At 37.7% G+C, this 14164-nt stretch overlaps 4 protein-coding genes across 6 annotated transcripts; 2 read left to right on the top strand and 2 right to left on the bottom strand.

Annotated features, from left to right (window-relative positions):
• The first annotated feature begins 529 nt into the window (after positions 1-529).
• Positions 530-4942, top strand: LOC111811639 (G-type lectin S-receptor-like Serine/Threonine-kinase). Of its 3 annotated transcripts, XM_023698589.2 has the most exons (8): positions 535-2428; positions 2507-3010; positions 3130-3276; positions 3385-3596; positions 3677-3887; positions 3974-4211; positions 4298-4448; positions 4529-4942. In XM_023698589.2, the coding sequence occupies exons 1-8, from the start codon at positions 1033-1035 to the stop codon at positions 4835-4837; spliced, it is 3168 nt and encodes a 1055-aa protein (XP_023554357.2). In that variant the 5' UTR covers positions 535-1032; the 3' UTR covers positions 4838-4942. The 3 variants fall into 3 exon arrangements, with proteins under 3 accessions (XP_023554358.2, XP_023554357.2, XP_086974116.1); XM_023698590.2 differs by lacking the exon at positions 4529-4942 and having other exon boundaries at positions 530-2428; positions 3974-4200; positions 4298-4444; XM_087117990.1 differs by lacking the exons at positions 535-2428; positions 2507-3010; positions 3130-3276 and having other exon boundaries at positions 3417-3596; positions 3655-3887.
• Positions 4943-5704: 762 nt separating this feature from the next.
• LOC111811803 (uncharacterized) lies at positions 5705-6422 on the top strand. The gene has a single exon (XM_023698838.2). It carries the CDS (start codon positions 5720-5722, stop codon positions 6407-6409), a length of 690 nt encoding a protein of 229 aa, XP_023554606.2. The 5' UTR covers positions 5705-5719; the 3' UTR covers positions 6410-6422.
• On the bottom strand, positions 6423-8278 carry FLA21 (FASCICLIN-like arabinogalactan protein 21 precursor). The gene has a single exon (XM_023698761.2). It carries the CDS (start codon positions 7652-7654, stop codon positions 6575-6577), a length of 1080 nt encoding a protein of 359 aa, XP_023554529.1. The 5' UTR covers positions 7655-8278; the 3' UTR covers positions 6423-6574.
• A 2866-nt stretch (positions 8279-11144) lies between these two features.
• On the bottom strand, positions 11145-13265 carry LOC111811766 (xyloglucan endotransglucosylase protein 6). The gene is made up of 4 exons (XM_023698792.2): positions 13035-13265; positions 12861-12961; positions 12580-12773; positions 11145-11670 (listed from the first exon to the last, which is right to left on the bottom strand). The coding sequence occupies exons 1-4, from the start codon at positions 13189-13191 to the stop codon at positions 11238-11240; spliced, it is 885 nt and encodes a 294-aa protein (XP_023554560.2). The 5' UTR covers positions 13192-13265; the 3' UTR covers positions 11145-11237.
• Positions 13266-14164: the final 899 nt, after the last annotated feature.

The raw sequence follows: 14164 nt of genomic DNA, 5'->3' as shown, positions 1-14164 counted from the left end.
GTTTCCACAGTGGAAGTTGCAGAAGTGAAGTGAAGGTCAAAAATGGGGTATCAGAAAGCAGAAGGGTGTGGATCATCGGTATGTGTTCGTTTCTTTTCAACGTCTTTTGTTTGTAGGCCATAGTTGCTTAACTTCCACTTCTAGTCTTCTGCGAAATTTCGAACATCTGTAGAGCTTGCCTAGGGTTCTGTAAATTGGGGATTTGACTCTTTTGTGAATTGTACTGCTCGATGGCTTTGCTTTGTCTCAGGCTATAGAATCGCACCATCTGTGCCATTAAAGAACGTGCAATCGACGAAAGTCTTCTCTGTGGGCCTCTCTTCTTCGATTTTAAAAAGTGAAAGATGTAGACGATTTTAATGCATTAGAAACGCCCGCCCAAATGAAGATGAAAGCAAAGTTAGGGTTGATCAAATTGTGTAGGCTACGCCTTTAGTCTCTCTCTCCCTCTCTCTCTCTCTCATAAAGATGAGGAGAAAAAGTTTAGAGTAATGGGTCCACTAATGGAAAGGTGAAATTGACAAGAACAGTGAATCTTGACCTTGGTTGCCCAATTTTCCTTCCAATAATTCAGCTTAGACAAACACAAACACCCAATTACACTTTCTTATTATCAATTTGCACTTGCAAGTGGGGGGAAAAAGTTGTACATTAGTGCTGTTTAGATTACAATTGCTCAATATCTGGGTTTAGAATCTGAACCAAGAATGAATGTTTTCTTGTGAATTTGACTCTGAAAAAATGGCTTTCTTTGAAGGATATGTGTCATTTATTCCAAACGAACTACTATTTTAGACATTCATGTTTGAATTATTTATATAATCATTCACTTGGTTAGTATTTTTTTTACACTATTATTATAATTGCAAAATCATGCACAGTGTTTATTGGTAAATGGCTTGATCATGTGGGTCAGGTGGGAAAGCGACATTTTTGTATTGTTGTTGAAACCAAAAAGAAAGGTGTTCCTCACGAGTATGATCTTTTTCGTTATTCTTATGGTTACTTCTATTTTGAAAATTACGAGAACAAATGGATGAAGGAAATAGAGGAGAGGGAACATGTTTATTACATAGCAGAAGTGGTGAATTGGTAGCCAAAAGAAGAAGTGTCAAGAACTTGGTCATCAGCAGCTGGTTTGCAGAGGAGTTGATGTCTTATTTTCTTTTGTACTCATTTGTGTTCTTAATTTCTGTCGTTAATTGTTTTGCTAAAGATATCTTAGAGTTTAAGAGTTGCATAACTGATGAGCGAGGGGATACTCTTGTATCCGCAGGATCCAGATTCGAACTTGGATTTTTTACGCCGTATGGCAGCTCTGATGGCAGAAGATACTTGGGAATATGGTATTACAAATCAAATCCAAGTACGGTTGTTTGGGTTGCCAATCGAGACAGGCCACTTGCTGGTTCAGATGGTGTCTTTATGATTGAGGATGATGGCAACCTCAAAGTATATAATGGAAATCAGAATGTTTATTGGTCAACAAACATTGGAAGTTCTGTACTCGATCACAGGACCCTGAAACTAATGGATAATGGAAATCTGGTTTTGAGCTATGTAGATCAGGAAGACTTGTCTGAGCACATCCTCTGGCAGAGTTTTGATTACCCAACTGATACATTTCTTCCTGGCATGGTAATGGATGATAACTTAGTGCTGACTTCATGGAAGAGCTATGATGATCCGGCTCAAGGGAACTTCACTTTTCAGCTAGATCAAGATGGAAGTCAATATGTCATTTGGAAGAGATCAGTTAAATACTGGAAAAGTGGAGTTTCAGGTAAGTTTATTACCACTGATAAGATGCCTGCTGCATTGTTATACCTTTTGTCAAATTTCTCATCGAAAACTGTCCCAAACTTCTCCGTGCCACATCTCACATCATCATTGTATAGTGATACAAGGTTAGTATTGAACAGCACAGGTCAGCTTCTATATCTAAACTGGGATGATCACAAAGTCTGGTCTCAGATTTGGGTAGAGCCGAGGGATAGATGCAGTGTGTATAATGCGTGTGGCGATTTTGCTAGCTGTAATAGTGAGGGTGGTATGGCTTGCAAATGCCTGCCTGGTTTTGAGCCCACCTCTCTAGAGAGTTGGAATATTGGAGATTATTCTGGTGGATGCATCAGGAAATCACCAATATGCAGTGTCGACAATGAAAGTGACACTTTTTTGAGTCTAAAGATGATGAAAGCTGGAAACCCAGACTTCCAGTTTAATGCAAAGGATGTCTTTGATTGCAAATTGGAGTGCCTTAACAACTGCCGGTGTCAGGCTTACTCATATTTTGAAGCTAATATCACTGGACAGGGTGGGATTGATAATTCTGCTTGTTGGATTTGGTCTGGAGATCTCAACAATCTTCAGGATGAATTTGATAATGGCCGTGACCTCAACGTTCGAGTAGCAGTTCGAGATCTAGGTACGTTTGTGTATGTCTTTCAAAACGATGAATTTTTTCAGTTGTGTTTTTAAAGTTCTGGAGTTTGCACTTCTGCAGAGTTGACTGTCAGAAATTGTGGAACATGTGGCACAAACCTCATTCCTTATCCGCTTAGCACAGGACCTGAATGTGGTGACCCAATGTACTTCAATTTTAACTGCAATGTGGCTACTGGCCAGGTTAACTTTGAAGCAGCAGGTGGAACGTACAAGGTTAAATTCATTGATTCAGAAGCGCGGAAATTTATCATTCAAACCAAGGAAGCTGGTGATTGTGGTGATAAAAATTGGATAAACAAAGCCCTTGAGCTGAACCAGTCATCTCCTTTCCATGTAACCAGCTGGTGCAACTTTAAGGAGACCAATCCAGAGATTTTTTCTCTGAAAACCAGCAATGAAGTTGAAATCGGTTGGGAGCCTCCATTAGAGCCAACTTGTTCTTCAACTACAGACTGCAAAGACTGGCCTTACTCAACTTGCAACATGAGTAAAGATGGAAAGAAAAGATGCCTTTGCATTACAAACTTCCATTGGAACGGCTGGAGCTTGAATTGCACTACAGGTTAGAATCATTGCATGTAATGTTTCTGGTTATGTTCATTCGTAATGGCATTGATGCTGGGAACCATTAGCTACATAAAATTTTCTTATACCAAGAGTCCCTTATTGATGTTTCCATAGATCACAACAAAGAAAAGGATGGAAGAGGCAAAACGAGCATCTCTGTGATTATTGTTGCAACAACCATATGTATAGTCCTTCTGATTATTCTCTCATGTACTGTGTTTTATATTTACTTCTCCAAAACTGGGCTCATTGAAAGACAAGGTAATTCAAGTCCAATTTAATACAGCCGCTTATACACTGAATAATTTTTTTTCTCTATTTCATCTCTTTCCTTTAAATCTAAATACAGTCAATCCTCTTTGGACTCAGAAAGCAGGGGAAATAGCCAAAAAGATCTAATACTTCACTTGTATGACAACGAGAGACGTGTCAAAGACATGATTGAATCGGGTCGGTTCAAGGAAGATGATACAAATGGAATAGACATTCCATTTTTTGACTTGGAAACAATTCTAATTGCGACAGGGAATTTCTCAAATGCAAATAAGCTTGGACAGGGAGGTTTTGGGCCAGTTTACAAGGTACAGATCCTTGAAACACATTGATGGTCGTTTTAAACATGTCCTGGTTTAAGAATAGATTGGAATCACTGCATTTTCAGGGCAAGTTTCCTAGTGGGCAGGAGATTGCTGTAAAGAGGCTCTCGAGAGGTTCAGGACAAGGCTTTGAGGAGTTTAAGAACGAGGTTTTATTAATTGCGAAACTTCAGCATCGAAATCTCGTTAGACTTTTGGGCTACTGTGTTGAAGGAGATGAAAAGATGTTGCTTTATGAATACATGCCAAACAAAAGCTTAGACGCCTTTATATTCGGTTTGTCACTATTATCTTTCCTTAATTCTCTTATTTTCCTTGATCATTTATATGCTGAATTCTGGATTTACTCGACTTTTTGCCAGATCAAAAGCTGAGTGTGGCATTGGATTGGGACGTGCGCTTCAATGTCATTTTGGGAATCGCTCGTGGCCTTCTTTATCTACATCAAGATTCGAGGTTGAGGATTATTCATAGAGATTTGAAGACGAGCAACATTCTTCTAGATGAGGAGATGAATCCCAAAATATCTGACTTTGGCTTGGCGAGGATATTTGGAGGGAAAGAAACTGCGACGAATACCAGAAGGGTGGTAGGGACTTAGTAAGTCTCGTGCAATAAAAATCATCGAAAACCATATTCATATTATAATGTCACATAATTTCCTTGATTTTTCTGTTTGTTAACAGTGGTTACATGTCACCTGAATACGCATTGGACGGCATATTTTCTGTAAAATCTGATGTCTTTAGCTTCGGTGTAGTCGTAGTCGAGATCATTAGTGGAAAAAGGAACACAGGATTCTATCACTCAGAGAAAGCTTTGAGTCTTCTAGGCTATGTAAGTTATAACTTTCTGAATATCAGCACTTCTTGAGCACGTCCCAGATTCAACAATCTGAGTCTTTACGTTGTTCTCAGGCTTGGGATTTATGGATGAAAGACGAAGGCTTGGAATTAATGGAGCCAACACTGAGTGAGAATTGCAAAAGAGAAGAATATTTGAAATGTTTAAACGTGGGGCTGTTGTGCGTGCAGGAAGATCCATGGGATCGACCCACCATGTCAAATGTGGTCTTCATGCTCGGCAGCGAAACCGCAACTCTTCCATCTCCGAAACCACCGGCATTCGTCGTGCGGCGGTGCCCCTCAAGCAGAGCTTCTTCCTCCACCAAGCCAGAAACTTTCTCCCATAATGAGTTGACAGTCACCTTACAAGAAGGTAGATAGCAGAAAGGAAGGTCCTTTCTATATGATTTATGAATATTATTGATGTTGAACTTCACATTTATTCATATTATATTTCTGCTGATTTATGCTATTTGATATTTAGAATGTACTTTCCAGTTTAACTTGTTGAGATGATTGTTGAAGAGAATAACAAATTAATGTGATGTTAATCTTAAGACTAACATTTAATATTAAACATGCATCTACTGTCATTATTATAACTTCTCTATTTGAATTTTTTTTTTTTTTTTTTTTTGTCATTATTAAAACAGAGACCTTTAAATCTTCTTCTAGAGATTCAAATCTATGCATGAGCCTTATTGAACAAGACTCGGTTTATACATGAGTTTTATTGAACAGGGTTCGATCTATACATGAGTTTTATTGAACAGGGTTCGGTCTATACATGAGTTTTATTGAACAGGGTTCGGTCCATACATGAATTTTATTGAACAGGGTTCGGTCCATACATGAATTTTATTGAACAGGGTTCGGTCCATACATGAGTTTTATTGAACAGGGTTCGGTCCATTATTAAACAGGGTTCGGTCTATACATGAGTTTTATTAAACAGGGTTCGGTCTATACATGAGTTTTATTAAACAGGGTTCGGTCTATACATGAGTCTTATTGAACAGGGTTCGGTCTATACATGAGTCTTATTGAACAGGGTTCGGTCTATATATGAACCTTATTGAACCGTGTTTGGTCTATACATGAGGCTTAGTTCGATTTTAAACGTACATATGGTTCTATGGTTCGTGTGATTAAAATAATAGATAGTTTGCTTTTCTTTTATCTTCAACCACGAAAGAAGGTATTTGGTTTCACAACAAGGACAAAAAGACGAAGAGGACGACAATCTTCGATCGGAAATCAACAATGGAACGGCACGTACGCGTTTTTCTTAACAGGCTCTCGCTTGCTTCCGTTGCCATAGCCACATTCATCCTCCTCTTGCTCATCCTCCAAACCCCAGAAACCTGCGTTCCCCCAAATTCCCCTTCAAAACCCCATCTCAGATTCCCCAAATCCTCCTGCGATTCCACTCCTCGCGAGCTCGTTTCCGTCGACAAGAAGAACAAGCGCCTCTGGTCCACCAAAGATTGGCAGAAAAAGGTCTCCTCCTTCGTCCAATTCTTCCACACCATTCGCGATCTAGGGCTTCTCCATAACCACACCAAAGTCGTCTGTATTTCTGCCGGAGCAGGTCACGAGGTCATGGCGCTCTCTCAGATAGGAGTCCTCGATGTCACCGGCGTCGAATTGGTCGATTCACCGCCCTTGGTCAGTCGTGCTGATCCACATAATTTGCCCTTTTTTGATCATGTTTTTGATTTAGCGTTTACTCCTCATTTGTCTGAGGCCTTGTTTCCGTCTCAATTTGTCTCGGAAATGGAGAGAGCTGTTCGTCCGAATGGTGCCTGTGTGATCGTCGTGGAGGAATGTGGAGATGCTGAAGTTAGGGAGATTGTAGGTTTGTTTACGAAATCGCGATTTGTAAATTCGATCAATGTGACGCTAACAGGGTTGAAAATGACTCGCATTCTAATGACAAGAATTTCTCGATAGAACGTTCGTTCGATTTCTTAATCTCCTTTTTCGATTTCAATTTGTTTTATTCTTTTCCGAAACGAAAACCTAATGTACAGAACTTGCAGGTCAGAATTTCCTTCCTATGTATTTGTATGTTCTTCATCATGTCAATAAAATCTGAATTCTGAATCAGAACAGATGTCACCTTGATAAATGAGGTAAACTGGCGGTCTCAAGCGACCGGGAAATCCCATGGATCACACAGTTCCTTGACCGGAAAATCTCCGGCGAGACAATCTCCACGCCATTAACGACCACCGTTCCTCTCGGAACCCGAACACCTCCGAGGACCTGAAGATCTTGGCCGGAGACGAGCGTCTTGAACGAAGTTCTGGCCGGCAACGAAGCGAGGAATTTGTATGTAACCATTCGAGGAACAATGTGAAGCCTCACTGCTCGCGTCAGAACAGGCGATGAAGATGCCACAGAGGCCAAATTCGGCGGTGCAAAAACGGTAATCGATCTCAATCCTTCGAAATCTTGAAGAATCCCTTCGAGAACAGATTGCAATCCGATTGCGTAAGAAACAAACCCATTTGCACTGAGCCACCGTATGATTCTTCTCCATTCAACTTCAACCCCCTTCTTGTTTTCAAGAGAATCTGAAATTAAAGTAGCGGTTGAATCACAGAACGGCGCTTGAATAAAGCTCCATCCCTGATGAACATCGAGAGGATCCAAAGGAGAAAATGGCCCAAGAACGCCATGAATGGAAACATTTCCACCAAGAAAAATATCAGGGTCTGTAACAAGAACATGATTGATCTCAACCAATCTAGCAGTGGAATCCATTCTAGTAATAGCAATTTTCTTTGGCGCCAAAAGGGTCGGTAGACAGACTCCTTGAGGCTTCTTTAACAAGTCAGCCATAGAAAGCTTAGAAGGGGAAGTGTGGTATTGAACAAGATTCTTGAGGAGCCATGGAGGTAGAGAGGTGTTGGAGATGGCGGAATCTTTAATGGCGAAAATGGTGGAGTTTTGAGGGGAGAAGAAGTGTTCAGGGGAGACCTGAAGGAGCGTGGCAATGGTGTTGAAACCGGCTCTTCTTAAGGCTCGTGATGCGTTTATGGAGAGTTCGTCGGCGACGGCTTTGATCGGCGGAGTTGCAGAGTGGGAAGTAGCCGTGGAGTTCAGAGCTGTGGAGATGGCGAAGAAGGCTAAGACTACAGAGACGGCGAAGTAGATGGGTGCATGCCACCATTCGAATGAACATTTACCCATTGGCTTCCAAATGCTCAAAATCTTTCAGCGTTTTTAGGCTTCAAAACGAATGAAACTTTTGCTTTACAAAACGAATTAGAATATTCTCGCAAGAGATTTTATAACCAAAAACTAACCCACTTCACTATTCACTTCAATATCAGTAATAAAAAAAAGAATTATAAAAAAAAAAAAAAATCTCAATGAACCGAATCAACCCCATCTCTTTTTCTAGTAACCCGAATGTAACAAAAAACAGCTGCAAAAACTGCCGTAACAAGGCCGCCAATGATGACACCCCCGCCGGCCACGGACTTATCGCCGTGGTGTTTTCCTAGGCGTCGGATCTCCGGCGCCTCCGCCAGTCCAGGTCCTTCTATGTTGTCGGTCTCCGATGGCTCCGGGGCCGCCGACACATGGCGAGTCGTGGTTGTGGCAGTCGAAGCCATTGCTTGAATCAGCAAGATCTGGGCCAAAATGAGGCAAAGAAGGGAAATTTTGGCCATGGGATTTGGAAATGAGGAAGCTTTACTTGAATTAAAGAGGTTTATGAATATGGGTTTTTGAATGTGAAGGGGATTGGAGGGTTTGGGCGTTAAATACAGAAAGTTTGGATCTGGTGAAGTATGTGTTGTATGTATGTTGAGAATTGGGGGAGGTGGGTCCTGTGTTCTAGGTTTTGTTTTTATGTTTTAAAAGTAGTTTGAAGTAAAGTATGCATCATAATTGGTATAGGGACCTTCATTAGTTCATTTGGTGAGGCTGTTTACTTACAACCAAAGCAATACGCGTGGAGTAGAGTAGCTGTTTATTATAAAATTGTTTGGACTTTTGCTCCTATAATTTAAAATTTTCAATTTTGTCTTTTAATGATTCTTTTTTAAATTGTTTTAAAACTCGTGGTAAGGGAAGGTTTCTAAAACCTATCACAATCTACCCCCTTCAAGGCCCAGCGTCTTCGCTAGCACTCTTGGCACTCTTTTCTTCCTCTAATCGACCCCCCTTTAGGGCACAACGTCCTCGCTGGCACTCTTTCCTTCCTCCAATCGATGTGGGACTGCCCCAAATCCACTCCCTTTTGAGGCCCAACGTCCTTACTGGCACACTGACTCCCCTTTGGGGCCCAGCGTCCGGTGTCTGGCTCTGATACCATTTGTAACGACCCAGATCCACCGTTAGTAGATATTGTCCTTTTTGGACTTTCCCTTCTGGGCTTCCCCTCAAGACCGCGTCTTCTAGGAGAAGGTTTCCACACCCTTATAAAGGGTGATTTGTTCTCTTTCCCGATCAATGTGAGAAATCACATAAATCATAAAAAATTTGATAATATAATGATATGTGAAAACATTGACGCTCAAATCTTTATAAAAAAATTGAAAAGTTAATTTTTCTAAAGAAAAAGTAGACACGTCACACTATATCACTACATCAGTGACTTTTAAAGAAAATCATGAAATTTTATTATTTTTTATTTAATTTTGATATGGTCGCATGAATCTTCGTGCAAATCTTTTTATTTTTATTAGAAAAGAATTAAAAAAGAAAAAAAAAAGTTTTGAAAATGAATATAAAGTTGGAAGCAAAGAAAAAGTGAAAAAAAAAAAAAGAAAAAAAGGGAAAAAAGCCGCGTGGGAATTGGTAGCAGAAGCGAAAAGGAATACAGCTGGCGATTATTGGAGGTTATTTATTTATGTGAATAAATGCAAACAATTTCAGAGCTGGATTTTTTAATTCCCCAAGATTTTATCATTTATGGTCGGTCTCACATACCGTTCTTTATTTAATAACCTAACTAATTATATTATATCATTAATCGTTTCTAGTACCCTACCAACCTAACCCACTTCTATTATAGCTTTAATTATTCCTAATGGGTCAAAAAAAAGTCCTAGATCGAGACATCATGCTCGACTCAATTGGTGAAAACATTGTCTATACGTCTCGATCGAGAGATGATCTCTTCAAAAAAAAAAAAAAAAAAAAATTGTCCGTTCATTTAAAATAAAGTTAAATCCTTTTAAAATAGTTAAAGTTGTTTTTGTAATTTTAAAATTACTATTTTAATTTTAACCATGAAAATGGCATTTAAAAAAATCAACCATGAAAGGGGAACGACTTTGGGTTTCCTTTTCCTCGGAACGGGCTTGCTTGTGGGCTTGTTTGTTGCCCTAATCAAGCCCAAAGATAGGCCCATATAGATCTTGGCTGACATATTTAGATGGCCCAATGGGCTCTCTTTCAGTAGTCCAATTACAAGCCGTAAGCAAGAGGAGTGAATTATGGAAAATATCTCGGCTTTGTTTAAAATATCTATTTTAGCCCTTCAAATATAGAAAAATAAAAAATTTGGTATTTTTATTTTTATTTTAAAAAAATGACTAAAATAATTACTTTGTCAAAGTTCAAAACTTAAATCTTTAACAGCTCAAAGAATTATATTTTAAAAGTTTTAAGATTTGGATGATTATTTAGTTTTTTTTTTTTTTTTTTTTTTTTACCACAATTCCGTTTTTTAGAATTTTTTAAAATAATGTATGTATATCGATTAGTCGTTTAGTAATGTGTCAAATGTTAAATAAAACGATATTCTAATGTTTAATGAACTATTTTTTTAAAAAAAATCTTAATAATGTTGAGGCTACGAAAATGAAGAACTTCTATGAAATGTTCGATTTCCAATGTACGAGGCAGACTTTTTTGGACCTCCATAATTCAACAAGGGACCATACTTTTTGGATAATAATGGACCATACTTTAGGTGATACCTTATAATAATGTTATTTAAAAAATAAAAATAAAAAAGTTGAATAATGGGACTCCAATTGGATAGCCATTCGCTTGCTTTTCAGCCGAATGGGAATAGGTTCCACCAACTTCATAATTTTATATAACTTTGTATTGTACCAAGAACTAGAAAAAAGTAACTTATTTGTACGAATATATATATATATATATTATATATATATATATATATATATTTATTTATTTATTTATAAATATGTGAAATTATTTATAAATATGTGAAAGAAAAAAACAAGTTAATCTATACCCCTTATCGATTAAAACCGTTCAAATTTCATTAGTTTATAATTTTACAAATGTTCAAGACTTGATTAAATTCATGTAAATTAAAGAAAAATGTGATCATGGGCTTAGAAAAAAAAAGACTTATGTTAATTTTAATTCATATTTTATTTTTTTTGAATCATATCTTAACTATCCCTAATTTTGTAAAATATAATGTTTAAAGTTGACATATATATACCAATTTTAACCGAGATCAATCTAAGATGGATTTGATTAAACAAAATAATAATAATAAAAGTTATCATGGATTATAGAAAGTGTTTATGAGATCCCTCGAAGAAAAATTGAACATATTTTTTATAAAGGTGTATAAATCTTTCTATAATAGAAAGATTTTAAAACTATTAGATTGATGAAAATAAATAACAAATTAAAATGGACAAAATCTGCTACGGATGGAACGGGGCAATGAAGCAAAGCAAGATATGAAAAAGAAATTTAAAAAAAATTAATGTTATTTTACACAAAAGAGACACCATCGACGACCAACAAAAGCACTGATCTATAGCCACCGCCGCTAGTGGCGGTGGTGAATACATTCAACAGGCGTAACTGCAAATCTAGCAGTATCAGTACAGTAATCGTAAATCATATGGTTGGCCCGAACCCAGAGCAACTGATGGCTTTGATGTACATTCAACTCTGAAAGCACTGGCTCGTCCCACCAGAACTTCTTGCCGTTGTCGCCGCTACCGCTACCGCTACAACAGGTGGCGTTGGCAGTGGCTCCGGTGGCGGAGGAGCACTCGCAGGCGTCGATTTGGAAGCCCTTATAAGAGGCAATGAAGGGGGAGTGGGACCAATCTGTCTTAACTCGGCCGCCCTGTGTGGCCCAATCATCTGCGTTCCAAATAGAGCTGTAAACTCCCATGGATTGGTCTCGAGGAAATGGCACACCCTTGTCTTCCATATTCGTGTGGGCTCGAACTGGGGTTTCGTCCACAAGAAATCTACACGAACCAGAAAAAATTATTATGAAACTATTTTAAATACGTGGAAGATGATTGAGAGCTAATTTAGAAGATGATCATAAATTTATAAAATAGAGATCTATATATATTAGTACATAACTCTAGTACATTTTTTTTTTTTTTTTTTTTTTTTTTTTTTTTTTTGGAGAATTTCTAACTAAGTCTGAGAGTAGTAATTTCTAACCCTTCAACAGTTATCAACTCATTCTTAATTAAATCTTAAATAAAAAAATCAAAATCAAAATTCAAGAGAAACAAAACATTTTGAAAGAATAGTAATGTTTTAATAATTCAAGAATTGAAATGGGGCCAAATTGATGGCACATGCATGTGATCAGAAAGGGGGCCAAGAGGAATATTGTGGTGCCTTGTTTGGAAGGGCTCAATGGCTTTGTCAGAGCCATTGGCCCATTGACACCGATCGGGTAGCTGCTCGTACAGAGCCACGCATTAACGGGCACTGATTCACATAAAGGCTAAAATCTTGTGGGTTTCTAAGTTTTGGAGTCTATTCCATTTTTGTTTTTGAATTTCAAACTTTTCCAAGGTTTGGTTTAGTATTTAAACTATAGAAAAAACATGGCCATTTTTATAATAATTCTCGAAATGGGTATTCTAATACATGAAGAATGTTCCTGGTTGTGAATTATTTCTCATTTTCTAATGAAAGCTTGGATTCATTTCTTCCACATGTAATGTCCTGTTCTAAAACAAATCTATTCTGTTCTATAAATTTCATACAATATCTACTCTCCTGATGGGTCAAATCTACATTACAATGCCCATTTTTAGTACAATAAATACATACATATATATATATATGAAAACAGTGGCTTGAAATAAAAACTCAGCTAATAATGTAAATGGAGTGAAGGAGGAGTTGCTTACATGACTTGACGGCGATTCCAAAAAATGGAGTAGGAATGAAAATCTGTAGTTGGGTCGAACCAAAGTTTCAATCTTTGCTCTCTATTTCCCACACCATTCACATAAATGTTGGTCTGTACTGTATATGGCTCTCCACTTGTGTTGCCCAGAAACTCAAAATCAAACTCATTGTGATTTGGACCGTCCGATGACATCTACACCAGAAAAACAAGATAAGAACCCTACAAGTTTTCATTCCAATGTAACATTCATTTGGTTAAGTTTTTCTTTTTTTTACTTACATAAAATGCTGTGACAGTTCCTGCAGAGTCTCCAGCTACAAGCTTGATTTGAATGGTCACTTTGCCAAACATGTACTTGGATTTAGATGAAAACCCAGCTCCTGAAATCGACTTCAAAATTAAGCATTGTAGAGAGAATGAGGAAAGTGCCATAAAAATGGGATGGGTTTTTACCAGAGTAATTGTCAAGTTTAAGATCGAGGACATCTCCTTCGTAATTGAAGTGATCAAAAGCCCAACTCGGCTGAAAAAGCTCGTCGAACTTAGCAGAAGAAGCAAAACCAAGCATTAGAAGAGAAACCCATAGTCCCAAGAACACAGAAGAAGCCATGGGAGCTAGAGAAGTATAAACAGAGTGAAGGGAAGAGTTCACAGTGTGGATGTTCAAGTAAACTTGTCAGAAAGAGATGTTTTTATAGCCATTTCCAGTGCGGAGCGACCTTACTCACATCATTAAATTTACAGTTCCACATCATTTCCGATGTGGAATTCAAATAAAAAAGAGTAAAAAGAAGATTACTTTTACAAATTTTGCCTAATGGACATACTTTTAATTTGGGTTGGTTTTACAAGTTTCTGATTAGTTTTTAACGTTTAATTAAACCTCACACTTAATCCCTAAACTACCATATAACCACTTGAAAACCTCACACATGGTATAATATCGTCTACTTTGAACATAAACTCTCATGGGTTTGCTTTTGGCTCGCCAAAAATCATTATAGCAGTGGAGATTATTATTACTTTATAAACTCAACTCCCTCTCAAAAATTCTCAACAACCGTCTCACAAATACTCATAGTTAGTAAAGATACTTCTCGTTCATTACCTGTTATATCAACAAATATCTAAGAACAATATAAGATTAAAAATTATTTACTAAGAAACCATAGTAAAAATGAAGAAGAAAGTTGAGTACAGCTGGGTGAAAATAAACAAATTAAAACAAAAACGGAGTGGGGGGAGACATTGTCTTCACGTATTTGTCTTTTGTGTGTTTACGTAGGTGCATGAGTGTAAGGTAAGTGCTAGCTGGAATGGTACTACCCCTTGTACCTTCCCTTACCCTATCCCCTCCCCAGTTTCAATTTTTTAATCAAACAACATCCTCCACATTTTCGCCAGAAATTATTGGACGAGTCTTTTAATGTCTTAACACTTCTGTACCATTAAATCAAAGAAATTATAATATTGTTTCAGATTTGTATATAGATATTAAGAAACATTAAAAATTTTAAATCTGCATCCAATATTATAAATATGACAGCAACAATAGACAGAAGGAGGAAAATGAGAAGGTCCCC

Source organism: Cucurbita pepo, chromosome 15 (genome assembly GCF_057944985.1).
Source record: "Cucurbita pepo subsp. pepo isolate OVF chromosome 15, ASM5794498v1, whole genome shotgun sequence".
NCBI classification, from domain to species: domain Eukaryota; kingdom Viridiplantae; phylum Streptophyta; class Magnoliopsida; order Cucurbitales; family Cucurbitaceae; genus Cucurbita; species Cucurbita pepo.
Note: the sequence above shows the minus strand (reverse complement) of the source record. Positions and strands in the feature narration are given on the sequence as shown.